This window comes from Amphiura filiformis, unplaced genomic scaffold (genome assembly GCF_039555335.1).
Source record: "Amphiura filiformis unplaced genomic scaffold, Afil_fr2py scaffold_28, whole genome shotgun sequence".
NCBI classification, from domain to species: domain Eukaryota; kingdom Metazoa; phylum Echinodermata; class Ophiuroidea; order Amphilepidida; family Amphiuridae; genus Amphiura; species Amphiura filiformis.
The window spans coordinates 1,064,592-1,088,042 of NW_027305492.1; the positions used below are offsets into that span (position 1 = coordinate 1,064,592).

Consider the following 23,451-nt stretch of genomic DNA (forward strand, 5'->3'; position numbering starts at 1 on the left):
TGACTGTGCTTGCTGCTTGTATCATGTGTATTGCGAGTTAAGACCAAACAAGTCTCATAATTGTAACAGACCAGACCGGCGCCCAATGGTTGTCAGGAATACAGAGATGTCGAGCCACACTCATGCTGAATCAATATCAACTTCTGGACACCTGCATCATGTGTAAATGAAAAGGATAAAAATGGAAATTAGTAAATTTCTTGTACATGTAAACCAATACTGTAAGAACCCAAACATATCTAACCAATGCAATATAAGTTTCATTAATGAATCTCTATTCCCCTAGCTATGGGTACCGACTGAAAATTGTCCCATGTACATTGTATAATGCACCTTCTCAATTTATTGTAACACTGCATTGTTCCCTGGGCTACAGGGACCGGGACAGGGTCAATTTTGAAAATTTACAAATCCACCGCTAGGCCCTGTCAACTTCTACGCAGAGCAGGACATCATCGAATGGCAAGTCCTAGACTAAATCCCGGCCCGCAGTGAGTTTCCCAAGTGACTTACATGTAGTTGCTAAAATGCTACGCTCATTTGTGGTTGACTTACCAAAAAAATGTTAGTGTTTTATAATATGCAAAGTGATAATTTGTGTTCATCGTACTCTTTTAACATGCAAAATGCATTGAACTTTTTTTGGGGGTACATTTTTTCTGGGGGGTAAGTCATCAGCCATGAATGATCCTGGCATTTAGCTCTAGATAGGGACACACTTATTCAATTTCAGGTACCCGATTACCCTCCCGAAAAATGTAAAAAAAAAAAAAAAACCCCCTGCTCTACTGCGTAATTAGGCCTTGGTCGTGGTCTAAGGGTTGGTCTGTCAGGATTTTATATAATTTCTCACCCTAAAAAATCTGATGGGACCGTTGGGCCAGTAGAACAGGGTTTTTTTTTGTTGTCTTAAATTATTGTTTCAAAAAGATTGCAACACATTGCTAATTTTAACTTGCATTTACATACCGGTATCATAAACGTATTAATCATACTCCATCAATTTGCAGTAGGCCTCTTCTGGTATGGCGACTATAACTTTCCATTATTGGATGACACCTGAAAATAACAATAAGGCAAATGGAGCATATACGGTAAATAAAAGTGCAAAAATGTACACTCTTTGTTGTTGTTACGCGTCAGACGGTACCTCATCAACATCAATGCGGCTTTCAATTGTATGACTGGCTCTCTGGTACCCTGGCAACTAGTTTCCATCTCTGTAAATACAGGACATGATTGCTCAAAAAGTTAGTCTAGCCACGAATTTGCTAACTTAAAGGCTAGAGACCATTGCATTCAAAAATCTAGTTGAAATCACTGAGTGCATGCTGTAAATCATAAGAGTGCCCCTTTAATGGGTTTATGGGTAATTTGCTAGTACTTAATTTCGCTAATTCGTAATGATCACCATTTTCATGGGAATCTAATTTTGCTACAAGGGTAATCCAGGAATTCATGTTAAAATTCAATGTAAATATGCCAAATTTGCGGGTATTTAATTTCACGAATAAGGCCTGTAGCGAAATTAAATGGTTTTACAGTATTTAGAGGGCACGGTAGCTCAGTGGTTACGGCCTTGGACTCATAATCTGAGAGCTTGCTTTACGTGCGTGGGTTCGAGTCCCGATCACGCTACTGCGTGTTGCGCCCTTGGGCAAGGCGCTTTGTCTCGCTTGCTTCACCCCACCCAGGTGCAATGGGAAGCTGTTAGGGGTAGTCACAGTCGTTGTACTGATGAACCCTGCGCCATTTGTAGGCAGCAAACGTGGTTCCGACATATTCTAATAACGGCGGAATAAATGTAAAGTGCTTTGAGGCTGTTTGCGGTATGAATCGCTATATTAATATCTACATTTATTTATTTATTTTTTTATTTTATTAGAATTACCAGGAAGTGTTGTGGCAGAGAAAACAAAATGTTGCCCTATAAAAAAAAAACAAAAAAAAACAAGGCAACAAGTGCAAATAGCCAAAAGGATTATTGAGCTAAATTATTTTGGGGGTGCATGGGAGCTTGGTATGGCGGCTACAATTTTTTTTTTTTTTTCACGCCTAGGGTGGCATTTTTTTTTTTTTTCAATTTAAATACCGTATAATCTTTATAAATGCAGAGTTGGGTGGGGATTTTTTTCTTTTTTACTCAGCAGTGGTCAAATTTGTATAAGTTTGTCTCACTATACCATTTTTAACCGTGATATGGCTGCATGGAAAATGATATACCGGTAGTAAGGCTACAGAAAAAAAAAATCTTGTTCTATGGGCGGATGGACCTTTCAAGTAAGGTCGTTCGGTCTGGCTTTTTTTTGCAAAATGACCGGCACCAAAAATCAACAAAATCTGTAATATTTTGCAATTTGGGGAATTACAAAAACAAATGTTCCTGATATTTTCAAATTTGGGTCTGCATTCATTTGTAAGGAAAATTTGCAAATTTTGGAAAATCTGGGTCGGTCAAGCCAGTAGAACAGGCTTTTCTTTTTTTTTCGCCAAGCTTAATTTTTTTCTTCAAAACACTCTCAATGCCCCAGCATATCAAATGGTGCACCCAGTATGGTAGATTTTGTAGCTATTTAGGGGTGGTGCAATAATAATGTGTACACCCCGGGTGGTGAATTATAGGGGGGGGACACAGATTTTTTGGCGGGCCAAAAGAGGCAGGGCGGGGAAAGCATTATTTGGCAGGTCGAAAGGGGGGGGGGGGGCAAGCGATTTTTGGCAGGACTAAAGGGGTGGGGGGGGGCAAGTGATTTTTAGCACAAATATTTTGGACACCGTTCCTATATTATTGTTATGAATACGTTAAAATATGCAAAATTTCCTGCTCGCCCTGGGGAGAATGAAATTGGGGGGGGCAAGAAATTTTGGCGAGCGAAGGGGGGGCAATTTTGGCAAGCCGAGAGGGAGGGGGGGCAAGCAATTCTTGGCAGTTGGCACGCATTCATGGGACACCTTTTTAATAAAAGGCTCTAATTAATAAAAAAGGCTTAGGCTAAATATGCAAATTTTCCTGCTCACTGCACTCGCAACATACATGTACATATATCTAGACCATTTAAGGTTTGCAATTTGGGATCCCAAAAATTTGGCATGTTCAAGGGGGGGGGGGGGGGGGCAAGCAATTTTTGGCGGGCCGAGGGGGCAAGCGATTTTTGGCAAGCCGTTTGGAAATTTTACTCCGGGGTGGCTCATTTTTTTTGGTCACATCAAAAGGGAGGCAAAGGTTTTTGGCACGTCAAAAGGGCCGGGGGTAAAGATTTTTGGCACAGCGAAAAGGGGGGGGGCAATTTTTTGCAGACCAATGGAATTCACCACCCCCGGGTACACATAAGGGGGCTGGCATTTTCTTCGGAAGGGGGGGTCCCAAAAATACTGGGGGGGGTCATAGAATTTTCAGACCAAAAATAGGGGGGTTTATAATTTTTTTAACACCCAAAATAGGGGGGGGGGTTATAGAATTATCAAGGACTGGTGACTTAAAATATAACTTCGCAGTTGAAATGTGCGTACAATATATATGCAAAATTTTTACACGCTCCGCGCGCCTTCTTTACACTTACAATAAAAATTTTACCGCGCTCCACACACTTTTCTTCACTTTTAAGTTTTGACGCGCTCCTCGCCTTAATTCCAGCCAATGAATAATTTTTCTTGAGTCTGTGTAGTTGGAAGGGGGGTCATAAAATTTTTCGACCAGCGATAGGGGGGTCGTAAAAAATTTGCCCAGCGATAGGGGGGTCATAAAAAAATTGAGTGCGGTCACCGACATATTTGTGACCCCCTTCCGAAGAAAATGCCAGCCCCCTGGCCCTAAATAATTATTGCACCACCCCTCATTCAATTGCTTGAGCATGTACATGTAATTGTAAGCTTACTACATTGTAAACGTTATTTTGACATGTTAAAACTTGACTTGAGCATGTTGAGAGAGCTGAAACTAAAGTTTTAAACTAAGATATACATGGAAGTGGAACTTACTTTTTATACTGTCTGTGTCATATACGTCTCCTTCATTTCTTGATATTCTCATAATATTACGTGTGCAAAATCTGGTGATCAGAGAATTTGTGCATGTTTCATGGTTGTGAGACAATTGTGGATCTTTGAATTATTTCCACTCGTCGGCGGTACAGTTAAGTTTGCCGGCATCACTGCCATGCCCATGACCATTGATGTCACTGCCGGGTGTCACTGATGTATTCTAGCATTTTATCCTTTAATTGTACAGCAAAATTGGACCGTAAAATCGAATGCATTCGTTCGTTTGATGTTCAAACTGGTCAGACGACAAGAGCATGCTTCACGTGTACAGTATGTCTACTCGCATACCCGATGCATGTCACAGGTGGTTTGCGTTCACCGTCATGTATACAATGTACGCGCACCTGTTGTTTTCAAGGCCAGACATGACCGAGCCGGTATAAACAACAACATTGGGGAATCCTTTTACTAATACTACCAGGTGAAGTAATCAAATAAAGACTTCCTAAACAATAAGTCGGCTTTATTCTACTATTAAAAGAAGCGTTTATTTTATTTAAAACGACCATACTTGGCGAAATATTATTACATCGCCTTTAGTGTTTTATTAATTTTTTATTGCTAAACATCAAATTAAACGTCAAATCTTGGCTGCTATAAATAAAGCGTCATTCATTGATTGTATTCCGGGTTGTATTGTCGCCCAATTAGCATGATTAGGTGGTTTACTGGTACACAAATTACGTTTCTCGCCCAATTCTCGTAAACACAGAATGAATCTAACCGATCTAGGAAAAAAACACCCAAAAGTATATAGCAATCGTCACCTTTGGGCGCTAATCAATACAAAGTGGAGTGTGGCAACAAGATGACGTAGTTAAAGAGGACGGTACCTCACGTGAGGCATATTTTATTTGAACTTCATGGCAATACACTGTTTTTCACGTTTTTCGAAAGAAAAGTATATTTATCAAGTGAAATATTAATAAATAAATGATTATCTGGACTTTAAAAAATATAACAACTGATAACAGCATGTTTTAAAGCCTTCAAGTATATATGACACCGCAGAATATGAGTCACATACATCGAACCGCCACATTTTCTAAAAAGTTTAAAAAAGAAAAAACGAGTCAAAATGCAGCAAAACCTTCCAAATAAACCCAAATAACAATACAATTTTATTTCAAACCATCACAAACAGTATACAACTCATAGATTTGATTTTACAGTTCACTAAATGGAACTTGTCAACATTTACGCGAGAGGATTTATTACGTTTTGTTTACATTATGACACTGTGTGTATAGCGCCACCAACGGTGGAAACTCCCAGATAGCGATGAGCGCCGGCGATCTTTTTTCTGCAATCGAGATACCGTGAGTTGGTGGTGGTGGGAGACAGAGCCCACCACTCAGTTTTGGAGCCCACCAATCAGCTGCAATTTTAGCACTGGAGCTCACCACTCAGAGGCCAAAATTGCAGTTTTATTGAATTAGTCAATAAATTGCCAAATATGCAAGATTTTCACTAACTGCCACCCAGCACCAAAACCCAAAATGGTGTATCCTTCGTGTAAGACTGCATGGAATTAGCCTAGCACAAATCTTCTATTCCAAGGATTATACAGCTTGATTCCGTAAGCTGCTTAATTCCTCAATGGAGTCTTTACACTAGTCTAACTCATGAATATCTTACACCAAGGATACACCTAAAAAATATCCTAGCTACAACCCTTACCTCTTGTATTAAGGGCCCAGGTAGACCTTTTATTTGATCTTTCTACAGGGCCAGTGAATGGCATGCCCCCCCAACACAGATTCCAAATGAATGACTCTCTTGACTTCGGAGCCCATAATATTATGGGCTGTGCAACTAACAGAGATGCGTGTGAAACACTGTTATTGTAATTAGTGCAAAGTTTTTCTTCAATGTACTTTTAACAATGACAATCCAACCCAACAGCAATTGTATGCTTGTATTGTACCTTTTTTCAACGTTTCTATAGAATTCATAATGGGAATTTCAATTGAATGAATACAGCTTTGTATGTCGCGTATTTCAAACTGCAACGAGAACGCACGACCTTGGATACAATACTAACCAAGCACGAGTGCATTGGCATGGTTGGAATCACTTACGTGTTATGCATGCACAGTCGCACATGCTGGCGTACATCCCGCAATGCACGCAAAAGTAGTCATACTATGTCAGGCTGTGTTCATTCAATTTTATGTTGTTCATTCCTAGTATAGATTAGACCATTTTTATGTTCAAATTTATTTATCATTGCTGGTATATTGACAAGCACTTTATTATTTTTCCACAGGATGTTGCCACTGAGACCAGTCACCCAATTCGACTCTACTCCAGATATATCGACAGAGTTCATATTTTCTTCAGGTAAGTAAAGGAAGTATTGGGCTATTCCAGTTGAAATCCGTACACCCCTATGGAACACATGACCTTAATCTTCAGCACAGGGGGTGTGAATATCAAATTTGGTTTCCTAAATGAGTAATTGCATTTGAAAATGTCACCCCCTGTGTGGGAGATTAAGGTCATGTCTTCCATAGGGGTGTATGGATTTCAACTGGAATTGCCTATTTTAGTGGGTCTAACTTGTTGCCAAATATTAACTTATGTTGGGGGCAAAAAGTCATGAAGTACAGATTGGCTGTGGCATATATTGCATCATTGTGGTCACCCATATTACCACATTCCATCACAAAAGGGATTGCATTGCTAGGTATCTACAGCCTGTAGCCCATGTAATGGCGTTGGCTGTTCGTAATACAATGCTAGATCAAACCCAGTTCAATGCATAGTTGGGTAGTATGGCTTATCAATAGTCTACCATCCTGGATAAAATACTGGGACAGATACTGTAAGAATACCAATGAGGAAAAACTGAAGCTGGTACTATGGAAATTATTAAATATACGGTGATGAAAAAAAAATGCTCCATTTTATGGGCCCCACCAACCCAAATTTTAAGAAATTGGGGATAAAAAAGTTTCCTGTACAAATGAATGCAAACCAAAATTTCGGGACATTTATTTTGTATTTAAAAAATTTTCAAAATATTTACATTCATTTGTCAAAAAAAAAAGCGCCATCGACCTTACCTGAAAGGTCCGTGTGCCTGACAGGGTTATTTCAACCCTTACAAATTGTAAGTTATCCTTTGGAATGATCATGCATTGATCGATTCCTCATCGATTACTGACCTTTTCAGCAGGTGATCAGAAATCTTCAGAAATTAGTTTAGGAAGATGTTGCATGCAGTAGACAAACCACACAACCAATACACACACTGTCAACAGTGTGTTTAAAGAGTATGATATTATTGTTCACATCAATCATGTATGGTGTTGCTCTTGCTTGATGCAGCGTTTTGAACATCATGATTGTTTGATGTGATCATTTATTAATTTTTCTAACAAAACTTAAAATTTTCATTTCTAGACCAACAGTTATCATACCAATATACACATATATTTTTTACCTATTTTTAACACAGATTTTCCTTTCTTTATCAAATTTGTCATCTTTTTCTGTCTTTTTTTGTGGTAATTTGTAATTTGTATCCTATAAATTGTATATTTGTGTCCAAATTGAGAGCGCTATTTACGTATATTTTTAAGTTTAATTTAGCTAATAATATGATTTATTTCTTTGATTTCAAGTCATATATATCTTATAATCCCAGTGAAAGTTTAGGCCGTAAATATGTTCTGTTTAGTTTAGATGGTATGAATGAAAATGTAATAGCCTCCCCCTCCCAAGGTGGCTACCATCCTTACTGTTATATGGGCTGTTGGGAAATACATGTATGTTTTTTGCTTCTAATATCAAAACTACTGTACTATGATCAGCTCGTAAGTGGCGAGAATTATTCGGTTTTGTTACTGCGCGAGTCAGTAAAGTTCCAACTTACGCACGCCTAAATTCACAAAAGTGTGCGTCAGTCATGCAAAGCGCAAAGCATCTCTTATAGATGCTGCGCCCATTCTATATCAGTACACAATGTTATGAATCCCGCCTATTATAAGCTGATCAGAGTATAGTGCAATTAACTCAAATGATTATTTTAGTACATGCCTCAATATGAGGTACAAAACACAATGTGAAAAAATCTGACCATCCACCTTGGAATACTGAATCTTTGCAACCGAGGTTACCATATTGATCCTAATTAGCACCCGGGCACTTAATTCAGTCATTTTCAGGTGTCCCCCAGTTAAAATTATGAAGTGAAAGTTACAAATGCAATATATGTGCATGAAAATTCAAAATACAGTGTATCCTGAAGTCAAAATCATCATCCTAAACATCATCAAGTTGTACAGGTGTACTGAAATTGGGTCGCTTAGGCAGATGTCACTCAAAGAAGTTTTCTAAGGGACACTTATTTGAGAAGAGGTGCTAATTTAGTCAAATACAGTACTGAGTATACTAGCAGAGGTAATTTATAGCTCCTCAACACGATTATGTAATCTCCCTTTTATGGACAACTTTATTTGCCGTTGCAGTGTGACATCAAAATCGATTGTTGCATTATATTGCCAGGTCAACTGGTCCATGCTATCTGTGTTCAGAACCACGATCAAAATGATCACAACACAAAGTCAGTGGGTTGCAAATATACAAGTAGCAAAAGTTTTGATTACTAGTCTGTACTGAAAAATATTGAGCTATTCCAGTTGAAATGCATACACCCCTATGGAAGACATTACCTTAATCTTCCACACAGGGAATGTGATTTTCAAATGGGATTACCTGAATGGGTGACTCCATTTGAAATACCACACCCAGTGCGGAAGATTAAGGTCATATCTTCCATTGAAGATTAAGGTCATATCTTCCATGGCAGTCCTAGTTGAATGGTACAGTGCTGTGGGTCTGCATGTGAATGGATTTTAAGTGGAATAGCCCATTAAAAATGGTAAACGAGTATCATGGACTATTTTGAAATCACTAATCATAGTCGCGTTCTTTTCTTTTGAATGGACTTCCTTTCATTGCAGTCCCATTTATTTCAACATAAATTGAGGAGTCCGTACTTGTACTATAGTCAGTTGAATATGTGCCATCATTGTTGTCCCTGGCAAGCCATGTGCGATCTGCATTCCATCTGCGATCATTATGCTCTGTTGAAACCGATACTTTAGCGCCACCAATGGTAATCTTGTGTCCATTGTGATCTACAGTTTGAACAACGGCTGATCTCCTTTTCTTTGCACATGGTAGCCCTAGTTGAATGGTACTGTGCTGTGGGTCTGCATGTGACGTCCACCCAATATCGTACAGATCTCGCAGCAATTCTTGAATCTTTGCTGTAGCCGAATGGTGATACTCTGTGAAAACAAAGTCTGTCTTGTGTGATACAGTAGTAGGTAGCTCTATTCGTTGTAGTTCAGTCAGTCTGTCCTTGATTTGTTTTCGTGAGTTCAGGAGCTGCATAGAATTGCTCATAACACACGACTGGTTAGCAAACTCAGAGGCGCTAGTCATTTGGGCGGCGAGAGAGTCTATAGATACTATGCCTGCGGTAACATTGTCCATCTCTTTCTCATACAAGTTTTTCAAGTCGGTGTGAGCCATGGTGTAGTTAGTGTCAATCTGTCGGTGCAATTTCTGTACACATTCTTGCATTTCTTGCGCTTTCTTTTTGAAGTTGATAGTTAGAGTTTCTTGGCGGCCTTCCAGTACCAATCGCTTACCAGCCAATTCTTGGTTTCTTATATCAACTTTTGCAGAGGTTTCGTGAAAAACATCAATAATGTAAGCAATGATTTCTGGAAGCTCAATAAGGTCGTGACCCCGATGGTCAAGAAGGCCGCATGTTGCACAAACTGGCACTTTGCAGCCGTCTTCTACACAGAACATAGTCACATCTTGCTTTGGGTGTTTTGTACAATGGTGCTGCTGTTGCATCATGGGATTGCATTTGTTTTCTTTTAACTCCAGCATTGTTGAAAGCTTATGGTGTCTGTGAGGGCCAAATTGCAGGTGTGCATCTAAGCATCTCTGGCACAGGAACATGCCACAATCATGACAAAAAGTAACTGCTTGCCGTCTATCACAACTGCCACAAGAGATAGATGAGTTCAAAATATCTTGATACTCCTTCAGATTTTCCACCATGAAGTTGTTAGGCAAACTGTCGACAGTTTCCCCTGGTAATGTGATCACTTTGCGACATTTCGGGCAGTCAATCTTTGATTGTGTACCAGCAATTCGTTGTAGACATGCCTTACAATAGGTATGTAGACAAGGCAGACATTTCGCTTTACGTTCATCATTGTCATACGACTTGGCGCAAATGGAGCAAGTCGAAAGCTATTCTGTAAAATCTTTCTTTCTTTGGACTGATGGCACAGAAGCAGCCATGTTTTTATATTTCAGCAGTTAGTACAGATATGATGATGTAGCGTGAACAGGATGAATTAAAAATAGGCTATTCCATTTGAAACCCATACACCCTTTATGGAAGACATGACCTTAAGGTTATTAATTATTTTAAACTGTTGTGATTTGGTAGTTCACCGCATCTTACGAATGGTAGTGAGCTTTGGCAAAAACTGCATTGCTCAATTCATAGCGAGCGTGTAGAAGAATTAAAATATCACAGATATAATTTTATAGGTGCTGCGGTTCTTGAGTTACGTTGTAAAGAGGGGTGAAACAACAACACTTTTGTAAAACGTACATAACTCATTAACAACAATAAATTAAGCAAGTTTGCAAAGTATACGATTTGTAGAATGAACTTTTGCAAACCATCAAGGTGTTAATTTTCAATAATATATTGATCTAGATAATGCCAATCGATTTTTAGGTTGCTTCGACCAACAATACCTCGTCTACCCTTAATCTCCCACACAGGGAGTGTGAATCTCAAATGGGTTTACCAGAATGGGTTACTACATTTGAAATCTACACTCCCTGTGTGGGAGATTAAGGTCATGTCTTCCATAAGGGGTGTATGGATATCAACTGGAATAGCCCATTGAGCAGGTTTGTTTACATAGCCAGGTATTGTTCAGTTCTGCATGGTACACACTGATAAGAATGGCGACACTTTGTACTTGTCCGAGTGTTCCAAGATCTATTGCTACGGTTAGAAAACAACTCTGATCTATAGTTTAATATGCATTCATAGGCCGTATCAAAAGCAAACAACATGCGTACAATTAATCACTTGTTGATTCATTGTCTGTTATCAATTATGAAAAAAATTTTTATTGACTTGAAACTATCTACTAATATCATGTCTTACTAAACCTGTGATTTTTGAAGCCCAATTGATTGTTATAAAGATTTTCAAGGCAACTCTAACCATAACCTGTCCCACAGAATTAAGGGAAAAAACAGCATCGGCTTCTCTGGTTTTAGTGAGAGCCTTATCTCATTGAAATCAATGTTTAAGAAAACATTGGGCAACTAGCATTGGGTAGTTTATGTTCCATAAACTAATACAGATAGTCAAGAGAAAAATTGAATGATTTTCCGGAAATCTTACAGGCCATTCGGGCTAAAAATATCTGGCAACCCTGTATCCTGATTGAAGTGTTTGTACAGATATTATTTATCTTTATTTTGAATCAGGATTCATGACGTGGTAACCTTTTACCTGTGCATTAGTTTGTTAACATACAAGTTAGGCATGGGAACGTTAAAAGCATGTACCGTTAAAGCACGCATGATCCGTTAAACGTTTAGCAACTGTGGTAAACTTGTAACACGCAAGTCATTTTCAACCCTCAATTTTCCATTTTTCAATGCTAATCAACAGTTGAAGATAACAAAATCTGAAACTTGCTCAAAACATTCATTATTTAACACTAATACGTCGAAATAATGCATAATTTCTGACATGTTTGGGCTGTTGACTTTGCGAATTTTACCTTATGGACGGCGCCACATATTCTGTTAGAATTCCGGTTTTGTGAGGTGCACCGCACCTATCGTATATTCATGAAATTTATGTATATTCATGAAGCGTTAAACGTTTAGGAAAATAAACGGAATAACCCATCCCTAATACAAGTTTATGATACAATCTTATCAGTGCTTATGCCCTTGTCATACTTTCATGCTGCTGCGGAGAGCGGCATGATATATCAGCCATTTGGGCATGACGTATTAGCCAATAACAATCCTTGATTGTCCGTTTGTCTGCAATGCGCGTACATCACTTTGCTCACAAGCGGCATGACAGTATGAGACCAGCATAAGCAGTATTTGTCACCAATATTGATTTGAGGGAGGGGCAAACTGAGTTTGGGGTGGGAAGAGTGAGGGGGACAATATTACTATAATTTGATTTTCAGCTAGTGATTTGCATCAAAAGCTCTCAAGGCGTTTCCATTTACAAAGTAAAATCATATTATATAAAAGCTCAAATTTATGCAAACACACATTTCGTTAATATTGATTGGGGAAACAAGCTGAGTTCAACTTGGTGAACAGGAATAATAATTTCATTTTTATACAGTGCCTTGTAACAAAAGCTCTCAAGGTGTTTACAAAGTAAAAGCATAAATTACAAGAGCGCACATTATATAGACAAACATTTAAAAAATAAAATATTTACTTTTAATTTATTATTCTTACCAAAAAAAAAATCTCATTGGGAAAAATAATCTGAAGATTTACCAAAGGATTGCTTCAATTGAGTTAATGTTGTTGAAATCAGGGAGTGTGAATTTCAAATGGGGTTACCTGAATGGGTGACTCCATTTGAAATCTACACCACCTGTGTGGAAGATTAAGGTGTGCCCCTTCCCCACCTTATTGGAAATGTAAGAAGGGGCAAAGGATCCCTGTAATGATTCATATAACAAAATTAAGCTTCAAGCATAATAAACAAAGTCATGTGTTGAAGGATCTATTAAAATATCACAAGTTCACATAATCAAGTCATTTATCAAGCAAATATATATGCAAATCTTTTTAATATCTGAGATTTATTATTTCCATTTTGTAGAAACTGTTGAATGCAAACAAACATGAATATTTTTGGCCAGTGAAGGCACTAGGGAAAAAAGGGGGAGGCAAATGGGAATTTTTTGCTCCCTCTTGCCCCTCCTTCCCTATTCGATATAAGAATCCAGGGAAATTTCCAATTGACTATTCCAGTTCAAATCAGTAGTGGTTTTGCTGTAGCTGAGTATGATTTGAAAGTGTGACATGAAGAGTAGAACTATACACTGTTTAAGCTTTGCTTGTGAATCATGTTTACTTTGAAACCAGGCATTTAGAGTTGCATTACTGACTAAATCTGATACAATGTTTCATTTTATATCTTTACAGATTCAGTGCAGAGGAAGCCCGGGATCTCATTCAGCGCTACCTGACAGAACACCCTGATCCTAACAATGAGAACATTGTAGGATATAACAACAAGAAATGTTGGCCCAGAGATGCACGGATGAGACTTATGAAGCATGACGTCAACTTGTAAGTTGAACCCCATTGGCACTATCCTTTGGTCCACCTCAAGTTTGGTAGTGATATGTGAGTGTATTTCTCTGGTCGCAGTATCGAATTGCGCATGTAAAGTTACTCGCGCAGAGTGTACACGCATGCATACAAAGGTGGTTTGTTGGTACGCCTGCTGCGTAACCACGACAAAGCATTTACGTCACTACCGAACTTGAAGCAAAGCAATGTACACCTGCATACTTGTCACACTCTAAAAGCTATTTGGATTGGATACGCAGAGACCTGTATCAAATATGGGCAACATTTGAGTGTGTTTATTATCAGTTCCAATTCCAGTGATACCTCATGTATATTGTCCTGGGTAAGATAAGGCTAATATTCACTGGATGGACACGAAAGCTAACACTACAGCCCTGTTATATTGATTTTTCAAAGTCAAATGCAAATACCTAAATAGATCCAAAGGTCCAGGGAAATTAATGAGGTGTCACCGGAGCTGGAATAGATAATAACAAATTTAAATTTAATGTTAGGGACAAAGTTACACATTCCAGATTAGCTGTTGCATAATATACTATTGTTATGATCACCCATATTTACCAAATTATTATTATTACAAAGGGATTGCATTGGTAGGTATCTACAGCCTGTAGCCCGTCTTATGGCGTTGGCTGTTCGTAATACAATGCTAGATCAAACCCAGTTATATGCATAGTTGGGTGGTATGGGTTATCAATAGTCTATCATCCTGGATAAAATACTGGAACAGATACTGTAAGAATATCACTAAGAATAAGTCGGGAGTTTGCCAAATACAAATATGTGGAATTCTTAAGTTTATGTAAATTTTACATTTGATCACTGATGCAAAATCAACGAAGTAATCTAAATTGATCGGAAACAGTGATATGTTACATATATTTTGTTAAAACTATGATCATGGTGTTTCCTGGGATCTCAAGAACCGCTTGCCCAGGTATATTTCCATCTTCACATGAGTTACAGATGACATAGGGATGACATATCTTTGTGCATATTGATTATTGATGACTGTCATTATTCGTAACAGGATGCCCAGGTCTATCACCGATTTCATATGGGTTAGAGATAACTTTGTAATTATATCCCATAATGCATTTCTGTATATTACTGATTGTCATTATACTTCATTTTCACAGGGGTCGTGGTGTATTCTGGGATCTCAAGAACCGCTTGCCCAGGTCTATTACCACCTTCATATGGGAGAGTAGCTTTGTGTCTGTATACAGCAAGGATAATCCCAACTTGTTATTCAACATGTCTGGGTTTGAGTGTCGTATACTTCCCAAATGTCGCACCACGGCAGAGGAGTTCACCCACAAAGATGGTATATGGAATCTACAAAATGAGGTGAGCTTTAAAGAAATACATGGATAATGATATATAGGGTCCACAACTCATAAGTTCCCCCTTAATACTTTTTAAAATAAATCGAAAAATATTTGACAAAATGCAAATGTGTAAAAAGCTATGGGTAGCCGTATTTGTTTTACACATATGGACCAAATTATAGCGTCACACGTCATTGCGTTCAGTCACAATGGTTCATTCTGTAAAAAAAGAGACCGTTTTAAACAGTGTTAAAAGTTGCATCTGAGTCCATAGGAGTCAGTTTTCAAACAATAGAGTAGGCCAGGTCTATTGATGTGTTTGTTAAAGAAAACCCGACTGCTATGGACTCGGGTGCAACTTTTAAAACGGCCTCTTTTCTTACACAATTAGCCATTGTGACTTAACGCGATGACGTGTAATGCTACAAATGTGTACACATGTGTAAAACAAATTGGGCTATACATATCTTTTTACATTTCGTAAAATATTTTATGACTTATTCTAAAAAGTATTAGGGGGGAACTTATAAGTTGTGGACCGTATATTGTAAGATGTTGTAGCCCAATCTGAATGTAGTATTCTACCCAAATGTCACACTATCCAGCGCTAAGATGGACAGTGATCCCATTTATGAATATCTTTTCTTGGACGCTGGTCAGGTTCCATGAAACCACACTACCCTGTGTCTAAGGATCGTACCCATATGACAATACAACCTGGGGAAGATACAGTAGAGGAGAAAGGCGAAGGGGCTGGTTTAAAGTAGATATATACTTTGTGAGAATCGAACAATTGCCGCAAAATGCTGTTGCATGAATCAGGATTGATTCTCTCACTCTGCAACAACATTCTTGCCCTGATATTTTGTCACTAAATTTAAACGATCCTTCACTGGGTAAATTTTAAAGATAATAATCATAATATCTGTGAATTTGTCGGTTTTCTAGGTCACCAAAGAGATTGCTTTGTGCTAATTTCCCATCATGCATATCTGCATATTGATGATTTTCATGTTCCATTTTCCAGGTCACCAAAGAAAGGACAGCACAGTGTTTCCTGAGAGTAGATGATGAGTCCATGGGACGATTCCACAACAGAGTCAGACAGATACTCATGGCATCAGGGTCTACAACCTTTACCAAGGTATTTGATTGACAGTTGTTCAATTCCCGTCATCAATTGACAATAGAGTATTAAATGTTTACCCGTAATAGGGAAAGATAAATGTAACATGATCAAGGGAAATTGGTCTAATGCCGAAAAGTATTCAATTTCAAGTCTTTTATTTGATGCAAACCTTCATGAAAATTGAACTTGTGGTCACAAGTCGTATGCAATTTATCAATTGCCAAAAACAATATAATTTGAGCAATTTTTTTTGCCAATAACTTGAAATCAATATTACAAGATAAGACTCCTTCCACTTGAATGCATCAGAACTATGTACAACAAGCATGTGTCAAATCAGAGCCATTGCTGATTAAATAGGTATGTAAGTAAAGAGCAAAGCTTTCAGAATAATGCAATGGTCATTTGGCCACATTGAAATATTGGCCTTGTATTCTACAGACCTGGTGAATCTTATGAACAAATTTGTAATCTTTTAATTTCAAATTTAAAGCAAAAAAAGAAAAAAATTAATGAAATAAAATAAGTATCATTATCTCATATTCATATTTTATTATTAACTTGTAGATTGTCAACAAATGGAATACCGCTCTCATTGGTCTGATGACCTATTTCCGGGAAGCTGTCGTCAACACCCAAGAACTGCTGGACCTTCTGGTCAAATGCGAGAACAAGATTCAAACACGTATCAAGATTGGACTCAACTCCAAAATGCCTAGTCGTTTCCCGCCTGTGGTGTTCTACACGCCTAAAGAGTTGGGAGGATTGGGTATGCTGTCCATGGGACATGTACTTATACCACAATCAGATTTGAGGTAAGAAATCAGTCTGAATATTTGTAGACCCCATCCAAAATACCTAGCTGTTTCCCTACTGTAGTATTCTACATTCCTAAAGAGTTGAGAGGACTGGGTATGCAGTCTATGGGACATGTGCTCATACCATAATCAGATTTAAAGTAAGAAATCACACACTTTTTCAGGCTTTTTTCAAAACACTTCCATGTTTTTTCATGGATGATCATTCTCATGCCTGATATATAAATTTTTATGTTAACCCATATTTAACCAAAATTTCATCGCAAAAGGAATTGCATTGGTAGGTATCTACAGCCTGTAGCCCATATAATGGCGTTGGCTGTTCGTAATACAATGCTAGATCAAACCCAGTTATATGCATAGTTGGGTGGAATGGCTTATCAATAGTCTACCATCCTGGATAAAATACTGGGACAGATAGCTGTAAGAATACCAATAAGTCTGAGTTGACCAAATACAAATATGTGACCCGTTCTGACGAAACCAAGAACAAGTCGCATTTTTGACATTGAATAAGAATGTACTTTCAAGGATTTGAAAGTCCACATTGTCCCACAGTCAAATACTATGAAATTAAGAATTCATTTTTTTATGGGAATATCATCTTTAAAGGCCTATAACTCAAAAACATATCTGGTGACTTGTTCCGGGTTTTGTTGGAGCTGGTCACATTATGTGCAATTCTTAAGTTTATGTAAATTTCACATTTGGTCAGTGATGCAAAATCAACGAAGTCATATAAATTGATCAGTAACAGTGATATTTTACATACATTTTGTTCAAACTATGATCATGATCTATCCTGGGATCTCAAGAACATTACTAAGATTTACTTGATTTCAATTACAGGTGGTCCAAGCAGACGGATGTCGGCATCACCCATTTCCGTTCCGGTATGAGTCACGAGGAGGATCAACTCATTCCCAACTTGTATCGCTACATCCAGCCATGGGAGAGTGAGTTCATTGATTCGCAGAGAGTGTGGGCAGAGTATGCGTTGAAGAGACAGGAAGCTAATGCACAGAACAGGTGGGTGTGAATTGATATTGTGATTTATTGAGATACTATTTTTCACCCTGAAGTGGCAGTGACGCCAGTGCGCATTCATTAGGCACAGCTTCAAATCACCAGCGCTTGCCCAAAGACGCCGCATAAATGCGTGATACAATTTTATTTTTATTTTCAATTCTTTTTACGCTATGAAGTAAAGATAATATAGATGTTACAATGGATGTCAAACTGACCATGCATAGTCCTATATAATAGGAGGGGCATGCTAACTATCGAGTTTTACGGTATTTGCCAGACTATTCATTTGTTCAAGGTGACTGTCACACCATTTGCATGGGAAGTGAGCATATGTTGGTTGAGTTTAAATATGAAAAATATACAAATTTCATCATGCAAAATTTAAAATCCATAACAGCTCAAAGTTCTAAAATGTTTTTCTTTGAAAAATATTTGTCCACTGTGTCTTCAATTTAATGATTGTGCATAAATTTGTGCTTTGCAGACGTCTGACTCTGGAGGATTTGGAGGATTCCTGGGACCGTGGTATTCCCCGTATTAACACTCTGTTCCAGAAAGACAGACATACATTGGCCTATGATAAGGGATGGAGAGTCAGAACAGACTTCAAACAGTACCAGGTAAGTAGGCATTGATAACTAGATAGAAGCTTGTATCACACAAGTTTTTCCCATAACCATAACCGCTCGTAAACCGCTTGTAAACACACATCCTAGATGAGACATCCTTAACCACAGGGAATAAGATCATCTAAATGGAAGAGATTATCTATCTACAATCTAACATGAACTTTGTGGGTAGGCCATACCCAATCTCAGTTAACTTATTGGATATACACAGGTTTCAAAAAAATTGTCGGTCCTTCATCCGGAGACAACCACCCAGATATAGATTAATACCCAATATCTGGAGACAGCCATAAAGATTAATATTTATTTGTTAATGCAAGAATCTGTTTTATTCTTCATCAATCTAGGTCCTGAAGCAGAATCCATTCTGGTGGACCCACCAGCGTCATGACGGTAAACTGTGGAATCTGAACAACTACAGGACAGACATGATCCAGGCCCTGGGTGGTGTGGAAGGCATCCTTGAGCATACGCTATTCAAGGGAACTTACTTCCCAACGTGGGAAGGTCTTTTCTGGTGAGTATGATTGAATTGAATATAGAAATGTTACGGTACAATGCATTTGTGAGCAAACATTGTTCAAAGGATTATACTTTGCTACATGGGAAGGTAATTTTCTGCTGATACATACATGACATAATGCAGGTCCTGGGTGATATAAAAGGCATTCTTGAAGAAATGTTGTTCAAAGGAGTATACCTATTTCCCTATGATGGATATTCCTTTCTGGAGTATAAAAGAATGGAATTTAGAAATATGAAATGTCACATGAACATTGTTCTTCAGTGTATACTGTGCAGAGGGAACATACCGTGCAGAGGGAACATACCAATTGCTTAGAGCACAAAATGTTAACTAATAAGGTTAAACAAAGGCAGTTGACTTTTTGTGCTCTTTAGCCATTAACATTTTTGTGTTCCAAACAGTGGCTACTTTCCTTCATGAGTGAGTCTACCTGAGTGTGTGAATGAATTTCATACAACAAAAATGTCATAATATAGGCCCTGTGTGATGTAGAAAGTATTGAACAGAGATATAAGCATTCAGGAAATGTCCGGAATTCAAGAAATAAGAGAAAAAAAGAAAAAAAAATCCGGAAATGTTAAAAAAAAATTTTTTTTTTTACATTTTCGAATTGATGATGATAATTTGTCATAAAAGTGAAAAAAAAAAAAAAAAATTTGTGAGGGGGTGAACCCCGCCAGGGGACCCCGTTGCACGCCTTTCCTTCGTCTCGGCTTCTTGCCTTCGGCTCGCATGATTTTCAGGAAGTGGATCACTACCTCACTTACATCCCTGAATGAATATTGATATTGATCAGCCTTATTTTTACGTTTGCATATGTTGTATTTTTACAGGGAGAAGGCCAGTGGATTTGAGGAGTCAATGAAGTACAAGAAACTGACCAATGCCCAGCGATCTGGTTTGAACCAGATCCCCAACAGACGATTCACCCTGTGGTGGTCTCCTACAATCAACAGAGCTAATGTAAGTGGCGTAATCCAGATACAGATACAGACAACCAGAAAAGTTTGAGTGAAAGATGGAAGACAGGTGACAAGTGAACGAGAAATTTGTCACTTAATAGTTTGTCAGCTTTTCTTATGTTTGTAGTCTTGTTTAGGCATATAATTGTTGATGCTGCTGGTTCTTCATACATCACACGACGACCGATCTGGGAATCTTGTTCGCACTGCCCTCTATACAAGTAATTGAATAATTTTTCACTATGAACCATCAACAACTGTACCATTAGTTATTGATTATTCCCCAATTCTGACCCATCTATTGTTAACCCGGCCATCCGTTATTTGTTTAACAATGAACTTTATTAAAAATCGATACAGCATCTCCTCGCTATATCTACAGTGCATAGGCGTACACGCATCGTGGCATTTTAATATCGAGACATTAGCGTGATCATTTCTTGCATGATTTATATATTATATTAATTTTTTCCACTTAAAAAAGTATCAAATCACGGAATATAATTTTTGCTTCTTTTACTATATAAAACATACACATTCCTTCCTTAAGAATCACGCAAGCAACGAACAAGGAAACATGTTTTTAATATTTTAATGTCAAAACTCAGTGCATAATACGGCCCACAAATATCGTTGAAATTCACTACTTTCATTTCATTTCCGACCAAATGTGTTTCTAGTTTTAATGAGCACGACAGTCAATGTTTATGGTATTGAAATAAAAAGTTTGGATTATTATTGGTATAAATCGAAATTTCTTGTTTGAAAACAGTCAAAATATCCATTTTTTGTGTAAAAAATATGCCATACATAAAACATCGTATCTCGCTTATTTTAGGTCAATTTAACTCGGGTTTTTTGCAATTAATTTATATGACTGTAAAATAAAATTTAGAAACACAAACTGGCCTGGTAGTCTCATACCTAGACAGAACAACCTGTATTTTGTATCAATCCCAAGCGGGATGACGTCACCACGAGGAACTAATGGATGTGACTTATCGGCAAACTAGCGTTGCATGATGGGTAATTTCTGGTTCGGTGAACATGAACAAGACTGCACAGTGTCAACGGTGATCGGCCCTCATGATAATTATTCAAGAGATGAAGATTTCAAAATTATAGAGAGATTAATTAACTCTCTCCACGCTGGTGTCGACTGCAGGTGACAAGTTTCATTTTTTATTTTTAAACAAATTCAACAATTTCAGAATTGTAAATTTTCATGACCATATTTGGAATCAGCATGAAAAATGCATTAAAATGGGTACAAGCAAGCCTAGTATAGTATTGGTTCAGTGGTTCTTAAGATGGCTCTTGATATTTTGAGAAAATATCTCAAAACTTCAACATTTTTTATATGTTGAAGCCTATAGCTAGCATGCAGAGCATTAAGAGAGAGGCAAAAAGGAGATGGCACAAGTGAGAGAGGGATACAAGAAAAGGGAGGAGAGAGACAGGGGAGTAAGATATGTCAGAAAGAAGGAATTTGGACAGCGAACACGGGGGGACTGATAGCTAACAAATAAACAGGAAAATAAATCTATAATACTGGTTGAACTTTACTGTTTGTTCATTCATTCATTGTGTTACAGGTGTATGTAGGTTTCCAGGTCCAGCTGGATCTCACAGGGATCTTCATGCACGGCAAAATCCCAACTCTGAAGATCTCCCTCATCCAGATATTCAGGGCTCATTTGTGGCAGAAGATTCACGAGAGTGTGGTCATGGACTTGTGTCAGGTAAGGGCGCAATGAAGTAAAATGGAGGAGGCAAGCTCGACCATGTTTCTATGTTGTTTATGAAGATCCTGGGATGCCAAATATCGTATTTGGTCCTGGGCTGGCATTGTATTTTGGCAGACTTCCAAATCGCAATATACTTATTTATTTATTTATTTATTTATTTATTTAAACTTTCTTTAGGCAGGGTAGCCCCTTCAATGACAAAGCACTGATTTCCAAGGAGGCCCTGCAAGTACATAACATAGTTAAAACATAACATAGTAAAACATAGCATAATTAATACAATACAGCAAAATGTGAGATGCAGATTTGTACAATGATAATATAAATTAAAATTAATTTACATGACATCACCATGTACAGTGATAACAACATTTTACAATAATATTATTTCAAGGCAGGTTTTACAAATGCAGCATTCTTAAGTTGGAAAATACTCATGTTATCATGAATGAAATGATATAAAGACCCACTTTTGTAAAGTGCAAAATATAATTAAGTCCCTCTGCTATGTGGCTTTATGGAGTCCACCTCTCCCTGAAAGTTTTGATAAGTTTAAGAATTAATTGTCTGAAAGAAGATATGTAGACAAAATAAGACTTTGCATGACAAATTCTGTGTTGTACATTGCATTTGGCTTGGATTGGAGAAGAATACAATGTGTTTGAGTTTCCTTATGTTCATAAGCATCATTGTTTTTGTATTCCAGGTGTTTGATCAAGAGTTGGATGCATTGGAGATTGAGACTGTCCAGAAGGAAACCATCCATCCCAGGAAGTCATACAAGATGAACAGCTCCTGTGCTGATGTCCTGCTGTTTGCTGCCTACAAATGGAACGTATCAAGACCATCACTGCTTGCCGACTCAAAGTAAGATTTTAAAAGCATTTCTTGATGACTGAGATGTCACTTTTCTGGAAATTTCCTGAAGAAATAGGGCATAAAAATGTGAAAAATCTGTTTTTGTTATGATGAAATTTTCTTAGAAACAAGGAGGCAATTGACTGATTAACCCATTTTGTAGCCTGTTCTCTGCATTAACAGATATTCTAAAAATAATCAGGCGCCCACCCCACAAAATCTGTTACGGTAATGTTTCTTTTAATGTATATTACCTTGTTATCAACCCTTTAGGGATACGATGGACAACACAACCACACAGAAGTACTGGATAGATGTGCAGCTGAGATGGGGAGACTACGACTCTCACGATATAGAGCGTTATGCCAGAGCCAAATTCCTGGACTACACCACAGATAACATGAGTATCTACCCATCACCAACAGGGCTTCTAATAGCCATAGATCTGGCTTATAACCTGCATAGGTAAGACATTAGGGCCAGTTTCTCGAAGCATGGCCAGTGGTCAGGCTTCTTAAGCCATCAGGGTTAAGCCCAATTAGTCCTATTTACCAGTGCTTACAATTTCACATCGTAGATCGCCTAGAAATGGATCCACATTGGTAAGGCTAGCATGCAGGCTTGGGAAGCCCGACCACTAGCTAAGCTTCGAAAAAATTGGACCTGAGTGACTTCAAACTAAAACTGTCCAAAAACTGAGCATTAAAAAATAAGTTTTTACTGTGTTTACTTGAGATCTACATATATGTAACATGATCAAGAGATATTGACAAAAACAGTGTTTGTAAACTCCTAGAAAATGATGTAAAAAACTTCCAATTGAAAGTTGTAGACATGTGACTCATTTCCCTTGATCATGTCAGATATTCTGTGCAGTGTTTTTAAAAGCATGCACTGCACTTAGGATTGATATAGTCCTTGATATATGCATGCATGCTTTTGTGTTGT

At 37.9% G+C, this 23,451-nt stretch overlaps 1 protein-coding gene and 1 long non-coding RNA gene across 2 annotated transcripts in view; one reads left to right on the forward strand and one right to left on the reverse strand.

Moving 5' to 3' along the window:
- Positions 1–23,451, forward strand: part of LOC140143798 (pre-mRNA-processing-splicing factor 8-like) — an 81,469-nt gene that overhangs the window by 33,130 nt on the left and 24,888 nt on the right. Inside the window, exons 22-33 of the mRNA XM_072165615.1 lie at positions 6,311–6,384; positions 13,303–13,449; positions 14,613–14,823; positions 15,832–15,948; positions 16,501–16,748; positions 17,601–17,780; positions 18,265–18,400; positions 18,757–18,926; positions 19,769–19,898; positions 21,493–21,639; positions 22,352–22,512; positions 22,777–22,968. Coding sequence (XP_072021716.1) covers positions 6,311–6,384; positions 13,303–13,449; positions 14,613–14,823; positions 15,832–15,948; positions 16,501–16,748; positions 17,601–17,780; positions 18,265–18,400; positions 18,757–18,926; positions 19,769–19,898; positions 21,493–21,639; positions 22,352–22,512; positions 22,777–22,968 — 1,913 coding nt within the window. The remainder of the gene's footprint in view (positions 1–6,310; positions 6,385–13,302; positions 13,450–14,612; positions 14,824–15,831; positions 15,949–16,500; positions 16,749–17,600; positions 17,781–18,264; positions 18,401–18,756; positions 18,927–19,768; positions 19,899–21,492; positions 21,640–22,351; positions 22,513–22,776; positions 22,969–23,451) is intronic.
- On the reverse strand, positions 91–4,336 carry LOC140143800 (uncharacterized). Its single transcript, XR_011857795.1, has 3 exons — positions 3,979–4,336; positions 970–1,059; positions 91–151 (listed from the first exon to the last, which is right to left on the reverse strand). It is a non-coding gene; the product is annotated as an uncharacterized lncRNA (long non-coding RNA).